We start from the raw sequence: 16,673 nt of genomic DNA on the forward strand, positions 1-16,673 counted from the left end.
GCTGCTCTTCCTTGTCCACATAGAAGAGAGCTTTTCCTGCACCGGCATGGACCTATATAGTCCCCAGTCTCTTCCAGTCACTTGGGGGGATGAGTCAGAGTCTCCAGGCTGACCTGGTCTATAGCAGCAGCAGAAAGTCACTCCCTGGCTCTCAAGCCCTTAAAGGGGCACACACCTTTCCTAACAAGCCGGAGAATGGCCCCCACTGCTTAATGTGCGGTGAGGCTGTTTCAAATGTAGACAAGCTCTAATTCCCATTGAAAGCGAATGGAATTTGGGCACCTAGCTGCTATTCATGCCTTTGAAAATCTCCCCCTTTGTCTTTATAACAACTTTTACTCACACACCAACGTGCCATATTTGACGCCAAAAAAGTTCAACAGATTTGTTGGCACAGAATCAGCATAAGCCCCGGCTATGTTTTCGAACCCCTCTGGCCTCATCCTCATTATCAGCTATTAGATATTTGATACCACCCACCCATCACCTCTTAGGCCTCCAGAGGATCATGTCTTTTGTCTGGTGAGTCCTTAAGAACAGAATTTGCTCCCCCCACCTTCACAACACAAGCTCTCTAGGTAGTAAGTGCTGTGTTTTTTCACCACTATAAAAGCAACACGAAGAAATTAACTATTCAACTGTCACTACTGAAAGTACAGCCATCTTGGTTGGTGCAATGAAAGACATGGGTAATTTGGACTTACCCTTGTGGACAAACACATCCTGAAAGACAAGGAAGATGTGCTGAGAAGGTGAGGTTTAGCAGCTGATTCTCACAGGTTCTCTCTCTGCTAAGCTCCATACTAGCTTGTGGATTACTACAGTTAACATAAATCTGGCCAGCTGGGCAGTCATGTACTGGAAAACAAAACATGGCAGACATTCATCATTCCTGAAATTTCAGATTTGGTAGCAAGCTCTGGAAATTAATAAGTGCTGATTGAAACCAGAGATTAATTTGACCAATAGTGGGGGTGGGTTTATCTATAACCTCTGGTCAGACAGTTAACCCCATAAAGCCACTATGAATCTGATCCAGTTGGAATAGAAACAAAGATAAATATATGGTAATGACCCTCGTTACTCATTACTGGGTACTGGTCCCTCCAAGTTTAACAACCAGCCAGCAGAAGATTCTATAATCCCCCAGCACAGGAAAGGACAATACTATCTGCGGCAGGAGAGGACCTGTCTCAGGAGGGAGCTAGAGACTACATGTGAGCAGGAGCTGAGAGGTGACTGTGGAGGGAAGGGTGGTAACCGGTAGCTTGAGAGCTGGGGTTGAAGGCCCTGACCACTGGCTGAGATTCCCCCTATTGCTGGCAAGGGTCCAGTGGCAGTCAGAGTAAGAATACAGGGCTGTGGACTGTAGGCCTGTGATTGGTGCATTGGGGTTACACAGGAACCTTGCCGCCAAGGTTTCTCTCTTTTTTGTTTTAACCATTAAGGAAATTATGCCGTGGGTATTTTGCACTGTTTATTTCTGACAGTCCTGGTAAAGGAATCCTCTGTTACTTGAATTGTGCAAGTGTTTTGGGGAACAGAGAGATAGAGCCTGGAGAACCTAGTGCTTGGAGCATCTAGGGCAGTGTTTCTTAACCTGGGGTTTTAGAGGGGTCGCAAGTGCAGAGCTGGTATTGGGGGTGGCAAGAAAGGCAATTGCCTGGAGCCACAGGGGCGCCATGAAACTAAGTTACATGCCTCAGCCCCATGGGGGTGGGACTCAGGCTTCAGGGGTACAGTAGTTTGGAAAGGTTAAGAACCACTGATCTAGGGTGCTTGCCCTCGGACTCTGAGTGTGGTACCAGACACCCAGGAAACTGATGTAACCCAACATTTGCAGTGACACCCTGCAATGGGATCAGTTACAGTATTTATAAGAGAGTCAAGAACTTGCAGTTTCAAAAGAAACTGAAACTTCCTGCACCTCACTGCAAGTTAATCTTTTTTATCTGAAATGAAAGGGAAATTTTCGCAAAGTCCAGCCCCTTACACCTTCAGGATCTCATTAATCATTAGAGTAAAGATACTATAAACACAAGAAGCAATTGTTATTAAGGTGCCCCTTTACATATGCACACTGCACACAGCTATAATATTAATGACATTTATTCCGCTCTAGGGAGAAACTAAAAACTGATGGTACAGAAATAGTACTTAGCTAGATCTGTGAGAGGAACAAAATATCAGTTTGCAAGAACACTGGAAATTTCCAGTTTTTGCAACAATGTTTTGTGAGACAAAACTGCCCTATGTTTGCCCCACGTGAAGATACACACTGTTTACATTACATAATAAAAACTTTGATTGCATTATCAATCTAAAACAATTCATTGTACTAAAATATTGATAAAAAGCAATTTCTCACAGGTAGCCAGTACTTTCAGCAGAGCTTCTCTTGTTTTGCTCTAACCCTATTTTTAGCTATACTATAGCTTAAATTTCTAATTTAAGGCTCCAGTCCTGCTAAGTAATCACTTGTATGGACCTTTATGGCCCCAGAGAATTCCATTATAATCAATGAGGCATCCTGGAGGCAGGAGGATCTCTCAAAGCCATCTCTTTTCCATGAATTAATGTTTCTCTTTCTTTGTTTCTCTACTTACCAAGGTTGTTCTCACAACTCATCATTCCATCTTTGCAATGGCTGCAACAAAAATATATGAAGATGCAATTAAAACCAGGAAGGCTGGAAATGTTATTATTCATGTATACTTTAAAAAAGTATAAAATATTACTCAAGATTAAATAATTATATAAATATGTATCACTGAAGATAACCAATAAGGGAGTTTGTGTTGTCTTGTTCAGAAAGTTCTCAATGTATAATGTGTTAATAAAGTTTCAGCCTATATTGCTGCTTATCTATATATTAAAAGGAAAGAACAGGTCATTGTAATAAATATACATTACATAGAACAAATGCTAAGCTGTAAGAATAGAGTCCATGGACTGACACAAAAATATTACTACATTACTAGGTCAAATCCTGTTCCCACTGATATCAGTGGGAGTTTTATCATTGACTGCAATGGGAGTGAAAGTAGGCCCTATATGTGAAACAGTATTACATCTATCTTACACTGAACAGTCAAATACGTAACTAAAGTAATACTCCCCCCCCCCCCCCCCACACACACACACACACACACACAGCTGTAGCAAGCTATTCACTAGAGACTTCAACTTTGAATAAGAGAAAGCCTCTTCTAAATAAACAAAGAAACCCATTATTCTTTACAAAAAATATTTTGGTTGGCTATTGTAAATATTCAGCTGATTGATTTGTCTTACTAGAAGCCAAAAAAGCTTGAAGAGTAGACTAGCAAGTCAAATGAAAACCCAAATGACTGCGAAGTTAGCTCAAAACAGTATCAGTCCCATAAGATAAAATACTGTGCTGTACATAATAAAATCACTGCACTTCACCTTCCTGGCCCTACCACCATATGCTACTAAAGCAAAATTCAGTCAAGGCTGAAATACAATGAAAAAGGAAAGTAAATCACAGAAGAGAATTAATAACCAAAACAATTAATTGTTCCACTTTTTCCAAATCCAAGTAAAGCTCATTTTCAGCATCATAATGATGCTGATATTTCTCAACTGCTTCTAACCTAGATCATTAAAGAACTGTCCAGCCCAGAACATCTCACCAATTCTTGAACTTACACCTCACTTTTATTATGACTCCTTTTAAAAAAGGTTTCAATTATTAGAGTGCCTGGGGAATGCGGGGAAGGCTTACATACATGCTAAGCTTTCAGCTTCAGAAGGACTGGAGAAAACACAACCAATTATATCCTTACTACTAAAAAAATTAAAATAAAAAAATCTAACTTAGCTTCTCCCAACACTTTGGGTGTGCTCACCCCCAGAAGAGAACATGTGACTAAGTGGGGTGGTGCAGAACAGTCACAGTGAAAGCTTCCCCCTCCTGCTGTGCTAAAATGGGGATAAAGTGGGGCAAGGCGCGATTGGTTTCACGTCTCTGCCAGTACAACCATTGCAAAGAAAACCAGTGAACTGTTTGATACCCAAAACATAATTACAGCAAATATTATGCAAAGCAGCACTGAACACTGTGGCATTATCTGTATCTGACTAACTCCAGCCAAAATAGTCTACTACTTTATAGAAAAATAGCAAATTTGATATTGACTCAGTCTCAGAGAAGAAAATTATAGTGTTGCTTCAATTCAGACTACTTTACTGAAGGAGAATTTCAGCCAATGAATTTCAATACTATTCACTTATTCTTCTGTGACAATTGTTGTCTGCCCAGCTCCCCTTCTGCTAGACAGCCAGTAAATATAATAACAAAAATACCTCTGTCTGTGCTACTGCTGGTTTAATGTTGTATCCGGAGCAACATACATTTTTACACAGCTATCCAAATGCATTAAAGGTGCAGGCTCTGTCTTAAGGAGCTTGCAATCTAATTCAGAGAGAAAAATATGGAAAACGATGCAGGATGAAACTGGTGAAGGGGAGTGTTATTGTGGACTTGGGAGAGCATCACAATGTAAGTGGGGTTTTAAGAAGGGGGTTGAGAAAAGATAGCCAGAGGCTTAGCAGAAAGTTAACAATAAGAGGCTGTTCCAGGAATGAAAGGAACTCAAATCTGAAAGCAGGATGAGACCAAGAGAACAATTAAGACAAAGAGGATTAGACGAGCCTGATAAAGACCCTAGCCATTTTTATCAAGTACATAGCATGGGTAAATATAGTCTATGTTATGTTCTGCATTTTTCTTAGAGATCACCCATATACATAGATATTATTACCCTAAAACATCCCTTAGATCTGACTAGTTCCTCTAGACCCACTTTCCATATAGTAACTCTTATGTAAGATAGAGACTATGTTGAATTGACATGCATAAATCCATGTGTAAGTATAGCCAGAGGAAATCATGACTAACCAGGAGATAAGCAAGATTATCTTACAACTGCCTAAGAGGTCCACTCACAATGTATTTTAAAACCCACTACTCATAGTCTAATACACTACTTTTCACAAGATTATTTTAGTTAAAACATAAGGGACCACACCCTTCATGTAACTCCACTGAAGTCAATGAAGAGATGAATTTGGCCTTAGAATTTTAAAAATTTCAAGTCAGCGGACCTCAACCTTCTGATAATTCCAGCACGCTGCGAGTATGTGCACACAGAGGCAAAACCTGAGTAGGAAATATTAATGTCCAGAGAGCTCTCATAAAAGCAGGTCTCTGCACCCCTTTCTTTTGCATGCACAGTAGAACTGCACCAGCTCTGTGACTTGGGTACCCTCCATGGCATGAAGGCAGATGCAGCATTGGCCACAACGTGAAAATGGACTTAGTCAAAGAGGAGTTTATATATTTATCTGGGTCAGTGTAGTTAGTGCAAGGATGCATAAGGAGGACTGGCATGTATTCGTACTATAGTATTAGATTTCTGACAATATTGACTCCTTGTCATGTAAATGGGAAATCAGACTTTAAAGATTAACTGATGTGTTTTATTAATCACTCAGACTTTTACAGAGACAAAGCAATCTGTTCTGCTTGTAAAAAATGCAGTGAAAATAAAACAGGGTATTGGGCCAAATCTCAAACCCCCTCCCCCTGTATCTATCCCCTAATTTATCTTTGTCAGGCAAAATTAATGGGCGAAAAGGACGTGTTTGGTAGCATTCAGAATAGTTTAACAAGTTTTCTTCTTTAATGTTGTAAACATAATGATTATGTGAATGGGAAACAACGGGCAACTGTGGAAAGGAAAATAAGTGCATCTTGCCAGGTGACAGGCATTCACTGCTCTTCAGTTAGTTTATGGTTTTTAGTTAACCATCTTCAGTGGCTCAGAACTATAGGGGCCCCAGCTCCCTGACCCTCATCTATGCCTGGATGGGAGTTCGGCCTCCACAGCATTCCCCTGATCTCATGGGAGTTCATCAAGGGTTCAGTTCAGCTGAGTTGGAAGAGGAAGGCCAGGAAAAGGGTGGGGCATGGCAGGGACCTCCTCAAGGTTCTCCTCACCATTCAACTTGCATTCTTTTCTACTCAGTCTTGCTGGAACCCACTTACAGGAGGCTCTGAGGGCAAGCACAGCAGAGAGAATTTCTGGAAACATGAATTTTCACAGGAACAGTGCTGTCCAAAGATAGTCAGAAAGTCATGGACATTTTAAAGCTAAATTACAGAGTTATCAGAAAAAGACAAAACAGGATCGTGTGAATGACTTGGCAGAGCACTGAAAAATTACAGCATTTGGTCACCAAAAAAAACCAAGATGCATGCCCTACCATTTGCCCAAAGATGTGATAATATTTTCTCCGGGTGGATATTCAATTCCTTGAAAATAACAAGGGCACTCATTCCTGTGGAGAAGGAAAACAGATAATTGTGATCACATGGTAATATATACTTCATGAATTAGAAAATAGACATGGAGAAGAAAAGAAGCTTCACATTGACCATTAATTATTGTCATTCAGAAAGTTGATGTTCTTATTCTGCATGGTATTCTTATTCTGGATCCCTAGCATGGTGTTGTTATCAAAGAGCAATGAGAAGCGTCTCCATGAAGGTAAGGTCAGCAGTTTTCTGCCACTATTATGGAAAAGACTAGATCATATAATAGGTAGCAATATGACAGAAATGTGGAGTAGCTACTTCAGACAGTAATAGAGAAGCGATAATAATCCATCATCATTATTTAATATACTAGTTGCTTTGCTTTTTTAAAAATTGTAATTTAGAGTACAAGCTACAATTTAAAAAAACAAACAAAGTCTCTACAGCCCACTGCATGGAAAAGAGGGAACAAAGCCACAGGGAATGCCATGAGAATGACAGGATAGGCCACCACTTTTTCTTCCATATAAAATGTGTACAACTGGTTGGGCTGTATGGAAAGAGAGTATAGCTGGAGCACTCTGAACTGCATGTTCCCTTTCCTAAGTCCATGTTCATCTGGAATAAGTTAATACTATATTATGTAAAATTAAGTATCCCCTTCGTACTCTGTGTCTCCCATCAGAAGACTGACTCTGGGGTTTGTGTGCGGTGATTGTTGGTTGGTGAGAGAACTAGAAGGCATGGAGGGTAAGACCCCCTATGCATTCAGCCAGAGATCCATGAAAACTTGTGACTGCAATCATATGAATTCCTGGCTTCCATTTGTTTTTATGGTCCTGATTCTCCAATCTCTGGATGTTCTCTCTCTCTGTTGGTTCCACAGTAGAGAAGCATGAATGCTGCACCAGCTCTCAAAAGACAATTGGATTATTTTATTCCACTGCATACGTGAAATCCTGGCTCCACTGAAATCAATGGGAGTTTTGCCATTGACTTTAATGGACCAGGATTTTACCCAATATGTTGGTTTTTTTTATGCTGAAAAAAATATATGGCAGTATGATCCCAGCTGCATCAGTGTAAATCCAGAGAAATTGATCTGAAGTCAAGGGAGTTATTCCAAATTTACACTGGTGTAATTGAGGATCTGGCCCAATGTCTCCAAGTATTGTCAGCAGTCATTTATTTAAAAGATTAAAAGAACTCATGTTAATGCTTGCAGGATAAGTGGGTTCTCAGGACTGAAAATGCAGTTTTGGTAAAATTGATAGACAAAAACAGGACATAGCATGGCATTGTCTGTCTGTCTTTTTCTATCTATGTTTTATACTGTTGCCCATCACCATAGTATACGAGTGCTTTCCTCATAAAAGAAATACCACTAACAAAGTCCCTACCGTTGGCTCTCTGATGTTCAGAAACAGCTGACATGTAAAGACTGAGCATCATCAATACCACTCTATAGACATGGAGCCTTAAAATTTCAGCTTTTCAGAGGATTGTCTGCTCTGCAGTGTGAACTCTGCTGAATAACAAAAAGACCCCATAAATAAGGCGCTGCCTTCCTGCAGGACAGGTGAAATGTTAAGGCACCAGAACTGTATGTGGAATTAGTTAATAAAGCGATGATGAAAGTCAGTGGAGACTATAATAAAAACTGTCTCTGGAAATAACATCTTTATCCCTGCTTTTCCCATTGCTAAGAATTGGCCTTTTAAAACAGCATATCAAATTGTGTACGCTGAGTTTGAGAATCAAAGGACCATAAACTTCCTCATTAACATGATTCTGTGAGATGATAAACACCTGCCAGATCTAGGGGAGATGTATATTGTTCAACAGAATACACATCAAAAGCACTCATAGTTTCTAACCTCTCTCTTTGATTTGAAAATATAAATGTACGCATTTAAAATTTTAGTTAGACTCATTGTCAACACAGCGAGTTATACTCACCTCTGTACACATCTTTCAGTCTTGCTGTTTAAATACATTCCAGGAGGACAAGCACAACCTTCAACACAATCACCACTGCATGTCTCCGGCACAGAAAATGCTTGGCAAGTTTGGCCACAGGTAGATATACAGGTATTGTACTCCTTTGTGTCTTCACATGAAAGAGCTATCCAAATGAAATAGATCTCTCTAATTACAGCGCAAGCGATTCAAGTACACTCCAATCTCATAAGTCTCTATAGAGCAACACATTTTCTGATAAAACATCTTTTTTTTTTTTTGGATCCCAATTGCATTAGAATTGCAATAACAACACCATGGGATATAAATTACACAGGTGTAAATCCAGTGTCAATCCAATGAAGTCAGTGCAGTTAATCCAGATTTACATTGGTGTAACTGAGAACAGACTTTGGCCTTTTGTCTTTATAACTCTCTGCATGCTTGACTCTCAAGTGAGTGCTTTAAAGAGTGCACAATGTTTTAAAGAAAAACACAATGAAGCAATTGAATAAGATGTTGGTGCGTTACAGCTGTTGAGTTACACAATCTGAAATTTTGTTTGCATATCCATTAAAATAATAGTCAAGGACACAGGTGCAGTCTAGTGTAGCTCCACTAACTGAGAGATCAACCACAACTGACAGATATCGATGAAAAAAAGAGACTCGGGTTCTTGAAGAATTGTTGGAGGATCTCAAAATCTTTCAAATGTGGATTTCTGCTACCTTACATCAGCTATATCAACACATTAATTCATAAATGAATTAGTTTTAAAACATTACATGGAATTCTGACAATCAGTATTTCCTAATACATAAGCAAAAGACAAATTCTAATGCATTTTGAAGTGGCATCCTCCCCTCCCCCCACATTATAGCTAGAGTCTGAGAGAACCCCTCAGAATTCCAGCCATAATGAACAGACAGAATACGGACACTACCCTCAAATTCAGTTCACAGTGGCTGGAAGCAAACCAACCTCTGCAAATAAACACAGAATTTCAATTTGGACAAACCCCAAGAGGACCATCCTTCACACATTCTCACGAGCCATGAGTCTGAGGTAAGCTGGCTATTGAGACTGGCTGGGGAAAGAGAGTTAATTAAACCTATGAAAACATCCTACATCTATGTTTTTGGACCCTATCAACCCTCCTGCTTAGGTGAAGTTCAATTGAGTTTGAAGGTCAACTCATATGTCAAGGCATTGGGGTCCACTATTAGCAAATCTCTGTACTACTAAAACAACGAGAGTTCTGTGGCACCTTAAAGACTAACAAATTTATTTGGGCATAAGTTTTCATGGGCAGAAACCCACTTCGTCAGATGCTTGAAGTGGAAACTTCCGTTAGGTATACCTATGAACTGGGTTTCTGCCCACGAAAGCTTATGCCCAAATAAATTTGTTAGTCTTTAAGGTGCCACAGAACTCTTGTTGTTTTGCTGAAAACAGACTAACACGGCTACCCCTCTGGAACTCTGTACCACTAGACGTTCAAATCTAAATAAGTAATTTACTAACAATGACCAATCAGATATATCTGCATTGATGAGACATCACAGAGGAGCAAGCGTGGAAGTATGAGGTATTTTTAGGTATCTGCACATACCTACCCTTCTTCGTGGATTCTAATTTAAATTCCAACAATATCACTCCAGAAGACATCACCAGTTCCTGCACTCCAGTATCACCTAAGATAAGGTTCCGGTGATTGCTGAGGAGGTGGATGCAAAAAGAGGGCTAGGAATCATCTAACTGGAACTGCTAAGCAAACCTATAGGAATAGGTTCACTTTCAACTCCAATCAAGGAGTTATTTTCTGATCCATATAAAAATTCAGGCAGCCCTAATCTGATTACAGTGAACCAGAAGCTATTTATCCATCCTGTGAACTGCACCAGTACAGACATTTGGGATGAGATGTTCAAAATAGTCTAGGAGGTGTAGACACCCAGAAATAATGGAAGATGTGTCTAGATTCCCTAACCTGGTTTAAAAAATCTCAGCCTTGATTCTGAGATCAAGAGAACTATATATTATGACGTGTGACTGGGAGAATAGAGAAAGAGCTATTAGAAAGGACCTTCTGATAAATGACAGCATTTATTCTGATTTGGTGAGAAATGGAACCTCATCCTAGTACTGTGTATAAAAAAAATGTACTATAATTCATTGGTCCCATATATGAAATAGGCAACATTCCATTTAGTTTGCTCACTGCCATGCATAAAACCCATGACATTAAGATATTAGACCTGAACTGAAAGACAACTTACCACAGTCTGGGATGCTAGATCTAAAATCTATTATCACTCCATGTCTTCGGCATTGATGAGCATAATTGGCTAAAGCAGAGCACAAACAAATCTGTCCGCATCTGCAGGTGTCCCTTCTACACTGCTCAAAATAGGAAACAGGACTCAGATAGGTGTAGCACGGAGCAAAGAGTTCTTTTGTAATGATGCTACAAGCTTCTGCTGCATAAGAGGCTGTTTAGGTAACAGATAGAAACAAACATGTTTTAGTTACAAAAACGATAACACTTGGTAGAGTTCTTAGAAGAGGAAGTAGTTCTGTTTATTGAAGCTGACCATAGCAAGAGATTTACGAACAGATTATATTCTACAGTAGATCTATATGCACAACAACTTCCATTGATATCAATAGGAATTGCACTCATGGGTGGAGAAGTAGCTAGGCCCAGATCCACAAAGGGACATAGGCATTGCGATGCTGAGGCTAGAAAGTCACAAGAATAACTCTGCGACCTGCAAAGCCTGAGTTAGGCACGTAGGCTCCCTGAACAATGAATAGGGAGAGATAGGCACCTTAAAACATGATCCACAAAAGCCTGCACTCTATGCAGGGAGCCGCCTAAACTAGCCAATAGAAGATGCCAACAAAAGGGATGTGTCCTAAGCCCTGCCCCCTCTCACAGAGATAGGCACTAAGTTGGGGCTGCAGGGAGGTGCCTATTTCGGCTAGTGATCCACAAAAGGGAACCCCTCTCCTGGAGTCAAACTGCTTACACGCCCAAGTCATTTCTTGTGAGAATGAGTTAGGCACCTGTCTCACTCCACATAAAATGACAGGAGGCGGAGAAGGTGGTGGTGGCACTTACCTAACTCCACACAAAATGGGTGGTGGTGATGGTACCCAACTTATAACTTTTCGCCCAGTGGTTAGAGTATTCACCTGCTGAATGATGGAGAGGATTTGAACAGCAGCTTCCCACCACTCAGGACAATGCCATAACCACTAAGCTATAAGATATTCTGCTGTGGAGACCCCCACAATCTCTCCTGTGGAAGCTATTCCACTTTAGATAAATAATTAGATAGTCATTGGAGCAGGGGAACTGGACCCTGGCTTTGCCACTTCCCAGATGAGAACTCTAACCACTGTGCTAAACATTATAGGGTGAGCATCAGCACCACAACAAGTTTCACTGGGACCCAATCCAACAGGAAGCCTCCAAGCACACCTACTGGATCAGGCCATGCACATGAGATAAGCAAACAAACGTCTCTCCTTCTGCAGTTTGTGAATTGCTGAGGAGATTAGGTGTGAGAGAGGTACCTGGTAGTCTATAATAAGGCAGCAGTGCGCATGCCCAGAGGCAGACACATAGGTGCCTACAGGATTAGACAATAGCCAAGCAGGAGTTTTTTGGATCACAGTGGAGCCTAACACTGAGACTGAGACACCAGCAAGTCTTTGTGGATCAGGGCCTTAATGGATATATCTATATGTATCTGGGAGTGAGCCTCCCAGTCTGGACCCACACACTTGTGCTATTGGGGCTCATACTAGTGCACTAAAAGCAGTTGTTTAGCTGCTGTGGCTCAGGCTCAGAGATACAGTAGGATGAAACATTTTGGTGTCAGATCAATATGAGTGATCCTTACAGCTCACCTGCCTGTAGGTGGATATCACATGGGTCCATTGGTGAATGATCATACCCAGGGGCACATGTCGATGAAGTTTTCCAGGAGTTTCCAAACAGTTGTGGAGTGCTTTCAGGTACTCCCACTGGAGATCTTTTGCAAGACAAAGGTTAGTCACTGGAAACATCACAAATTCACATGACTGCTCAACAGCACCACATCCTGCAATGAAGTTGGTCAACGTCCCTATCTCATTGCACTGCATTCTCAGGCCGTGCTCCAACAGGATGGGGGCTGCCAGTTTGTAGTTCCGTGCGCGCGCACGCACACACTCAACCCCCCACCCAAGCAGCAGACAGAAGCCTAGAAGGGAAAGAGCCCATAGATTTCAGGTAGGAGCAGGGTGAGAAGGTGCAAAGTGGGCCCAATACCATTTTCACTAGAAGGGAGGCGGGAGCAGACCTGACCTTGAGAGTCTGTGGATATGTCTACACAGCAATTAAATGCCCACAGCTGGCCCTATCAGCTGTCTTGGGCTTGTGGGGCTCAGACTGAGGGGCTGTAAAATTGCGGTGTAGGAGAGAGTCTCAGAACCCGGGCTCCAGCCCAATCCCGAATGTCTACATTGCAATTTTACAGCCTCACTGCCCGAGCTCTGCAAGCCTGAGTCAACAGACACGGGCTAGCCACAGGTGTTAAACTGCTGTATAGACATACCCTGTGATCTTTCTGCTCACTCCTCTGTCCCTCCTTTGTATCTTTTCCATTCCACTCCTTCTTCATCTCTCTCCTACTTGGAACCCTCTGTCTGTTCCTGGCCAGCTCCCCTGCCAGGCCTTTCTCTGGTCCCTGGGGGAAAAAGGAAAGGGACAGAGAAGCAAGGGACCCAGAGATGTGATAGAAGGAGCAGCTGAGTATTCCTGGACTCCAGAAAAACAGCAGAGGTGTCAGCCAGCAGTAACTAGAGCTGCATTAATTTCATGTAAGTGTGGGGAGGGACCTTTTGTGTACATCGGGGGTAAGGGGGAGAATTGCATTAATTGTGGGGCAGGACAGCATTGTGTGTGGGAGCATTGATTGGAATGGCGGCACCCAGCATTGTTTGTGGAAAAACTGCAGTAATAGAGTGGGCGGCACCAGCTGTAGAGAGGGAGGCTGCATGCATTTACTTTGGGGGTAATCTGGACAAGAATCCCACTACCATATCCACAGCAACCCACTCTCACCTGAGCCTCATCTCTGTATGATACCTATGTTTTGTTGGATGTCATGCCATAATTGACAAATTAGAATGGCTTTTAAGGAGCTTTTATCACTGCGTGAAGCAAATAAACCTGGTTTGCCGTCTGTTACAGGTTAATCGAGGATGGGCAGCAGTACATCTGGCACCGAGTCTCAGAACCAAATTCAATTGACTCAGTTCAAGGGGATCAGGCTGCTGGGCTGAAAATTGCAGTGTATACATTCGGACCAGGGCTGGAGCCCAGACTCTGAGACCCACCCCCCTCACCAGGTTTCAGAGCCCAGACTCCAGCCCCAGCCCAAGCATAAACACAGTAACTTTTAGCCCCACAGCTAAAGCCCTGCAAGTCAAAGTCAGTTGACCGGACCAGCCCTGGCCATGCCACAGGTCTTTTATTGCAGTGTAGATGTACCCTAAGAGATTGCATAACTAGGTCATGTGCTTCACACAGTGAGAAAAGCCCCTTAAAAACCATTGTAATTTGTCAATTATAGAATTATCTCTCAATTATGGTTTTATCCTTAAACACTGTAATCTGCCAGTTATGGTGTAACTGTCACATTTCAGTCATTTTTCATCCATCTAGATGTTACAGATGGGCAGGTTTGGAGATTGAGAGGTGTATTCCAAACATCTGGTGATTATGAATTAAACTTTTTAAAATGTCAGAAAATCTTGGTATCTTATAAATAACATCGGCAAATTTATGGTACATCCCAGAGTGATCTAGGCAGTGCTATCTGATGATTCTTTGTATCTTTAAGATTAAAAAGTAGAGTCAGTTGGGAAAAAATTATAATTCTTTTTGCTTGCCCTTTCTCTTCTGTTGACTCCTCCTTATCCTTTTCCATTCCTTCCCCCTTTTCTTTCTCCCTTGTCAGTTGACTGCTTCTTCATCCTGAAGCCACTTCATTGTGCTGGGTCTGCAAAACTGCACACAGACTTCAGAGCAAAACTGACCCGATTTAATATGTTTCACTGGGGTGTTCATGAAGCTCTAACTGTGTTCCAATGCATTCACAGAAAAGTGAAGCTCAAACAACAGGCAAATTCATTTTGAAATCTATTGTTGGGTTGCAGACTCAACACAATGGGGGCTCTATTGGAAAAAGGAATTAGAATGGTAGTGAGATGAGGATCTGGAAAAAGATAAGAGAAGGCTTGCAAGGAAATAAAAAGTCCTTCAGGAAGGAGACATTTTCAGGCACCAATTTCCAAATAAACTAGGCCTAGAAACTACTAGAACTTGTTTATATTCCAGTGTATTTTATATGACGATTGTCATTTTTAAAAGACAGCAACATCAATGTCATTTACGATGTCTTAAAGGTGTTTCCCCTTCTAGCAAACCAAAACCAACTTCTCAACTCCAGCATTCTGAGGGGTTAGGGGGGAAATATGAAGTCAAACTCTTGGTATTGGTCCAAGAATCATTAGCATGTATATTTTCTATACTACTCTAAATATATGAAAAGGACTGAAGTCCTTCATACAAAAAGTCATCCTGCATGTTTCCATTGAAGGTTCCACAAAGGCCCACAGTGTCATCCTTCCATCGGTCATCAACTTGAAGATAGAGCCTTAGCCCCTGTCTGTCATACAGTATCTGTAGTCCAATGTGGGTCCTCACTTGCAAAAATACAGAGGAGAGCTTCCTTATTTCAAAAGAATCTGGTGGGGAGGGGAAGAAAAAAAAGGTAAGTTGCAAGAAATATGGAAAATTTGTTAAAAACGTATGCGTTTGTTTCTAGTCCTAATTTCAATAATGCTTTTTATTTTTATGTACATTACATTTTCCACATTCTGAACCCCAAAAAATCAATAGTAATTTATCCTTAGAGGACTGGATGGAATTTACCATTTCATAAGGCAAACTAAATACTTGATACATTCTCTCAAGTTGTGTAAAAACACATCAGAGGATCATTGGCAACGTCATAAAGAATAAGTAGAATCAAATAGTTTTAAAAAAACAAATTTTTCAGATCACTAGCTGTAAGTAGGTGACATCATCCTACCAGTGGCAATGTATTGCATGAAGCATAGCCATTTTGGACAGTTCCCACGGAACCTGATCCTGCAAGATGCTGAGTGCCCTTTAGCTCTCCCTGAAGTCAACACAGATGCTTGCAGGATGGGGCCATGATTTAATATACAACATACTTGCTTCTCCCAACCATGATATATTTAAAAATACACTGGGTTGAGACAAGAAAATATGAAACCCAAACTTAAGGCAAAACTCCTCTGGTGGATCTTAGCACCAATATGCTATGTAAGTAGAGCAAGAAGAACTTCCACTGACGTTGTTGTAAGTTCTGTAGAAGTAAGGAAAGGAGAAAATTCAGAGCCAAGACATATAATGAAGATTGGAGAGACTTTCTTTTAGGAAGGAACTAAAGGATCTGGTAGTATGAATGATAGACTGTGGGCCTGTCAGAGGTACAATATATTATATCTTCATGTAAGAAGATTCTGGCATAATACTAATAATGAAATCTTTATCATCAAGACATGATGTACTAATGCAGTTAGTGAAACACCAATAGGTGCCATCCTCTGGGAAATTAGCAATGTGTCAAAGGCAACAACATAATTCATATACGTGATTTTAAAAGTTCTGCTTTGGTGCTTGATATGCATTATTTATTTATATATTTATTATTCCTTACCATCCGTATAGGGCAGGCTAATTTTGTACTGATCATATATCAAAACATCTCCTGAATGAGTCAGAGTCACTTGCCTCTTGGGATCCTGATTAAGAATAAGATTGACTGATTGGATACATGATCCATCTTGGTTCTGTAAATAGAAGTAAGAGAAACAATTTGAGTTGGGTTAAATGTTAAAGCAAAGTGACAATTAGAAGTATGGAGAGGAGGAAATCGTAAATAATTTTCAATAGTATCTTGTCTCTTTAGAAAAATGTATTTGTGAAATATGTGGTTTCAAAGTTCAATTCAAAACAAAGTTAATATTCAGATATTTAAATATACATGTTTAAATACACTTGTAACATATTAGACAAACACAGCTCGAAAGTAAGACAGAAAAACAGATACAGCAAAATCTTTTTATAGGGCCTGATACAAAGCGCTTTGCTATCAATGGAATCTGTACATTAACTTCAGTAGGCTTTGGATAATTTATTTCCAGAGAAAAAGGTCATTACAAGTTGGTGGCTCATAAATAAAATTACATTCTGCACATTATAATGCAAAGAAACAATTTGAAT

General features: G+C 40.7%; 1 protein-coding gene across 1 annotated transcript in view; it reads right to left on the reverse strand.

Annotated features, from left to right (window-relative positions):
• OTOG (otogelin) overlaps positions 1 to 16,673 on the reverse strand; it is a 167,274-nt gene that overhangs the window by 101,440 nt on the left and 49,161 nt on the right. Inside the window, exons 16-23 of the mRNA XM_067540669.1 lie at positions 16,108 to 16,240; positions 14,929 to 15,106; positions 12,221 to 12,345; positions 10,582 to 10,794; positions 8,303 to 8,468; positions 6,292 to 6,366; positions 2,607 to 2,647; positions 705 to 858 (exon numbers count right to left, since the gene is read on the reverse strand). Coding sequence (XP_067396770.1) covers positions 705 to 858; positions 2,607 to 2,647; positions 6,292 to 6,366; positions 8,303 to 8,468; positions 10,582 to 10,794; positions 12,221 to 12,345; positions 14,929 to 15,106; positions 16,108 to 16,240 — 1,085 coding nt within the window. The remainder of the gene's footprint in view (positions 1 to 704; positions 859 to 2,606; positions 2,648 to 6,291; positions 6,367 to 8,302; positions 8,469 to 10,581; positions 10,795 to 12,220; positions 12,346 to 14,928; positions 15,107 to 16,107; positions 16,241 to 16,673) is intronic.

The sequence above is a fragment of the Emydura macquarii genome, unplaced genomic scaffold, assembly GCF_026122565.2.
Source record: "Emydura macquarii macquarii isolate MOO-44397 ecotype Brisbane River unplaced genomic scaffold, CSIRO-AGI_Emac_v2 contig_587, whole genome shotgun sequence".
NCBI lineage: Eukaryota > Metazoa > Chordata > Testudines > Chelidae > Emydura > Emydura macquarii.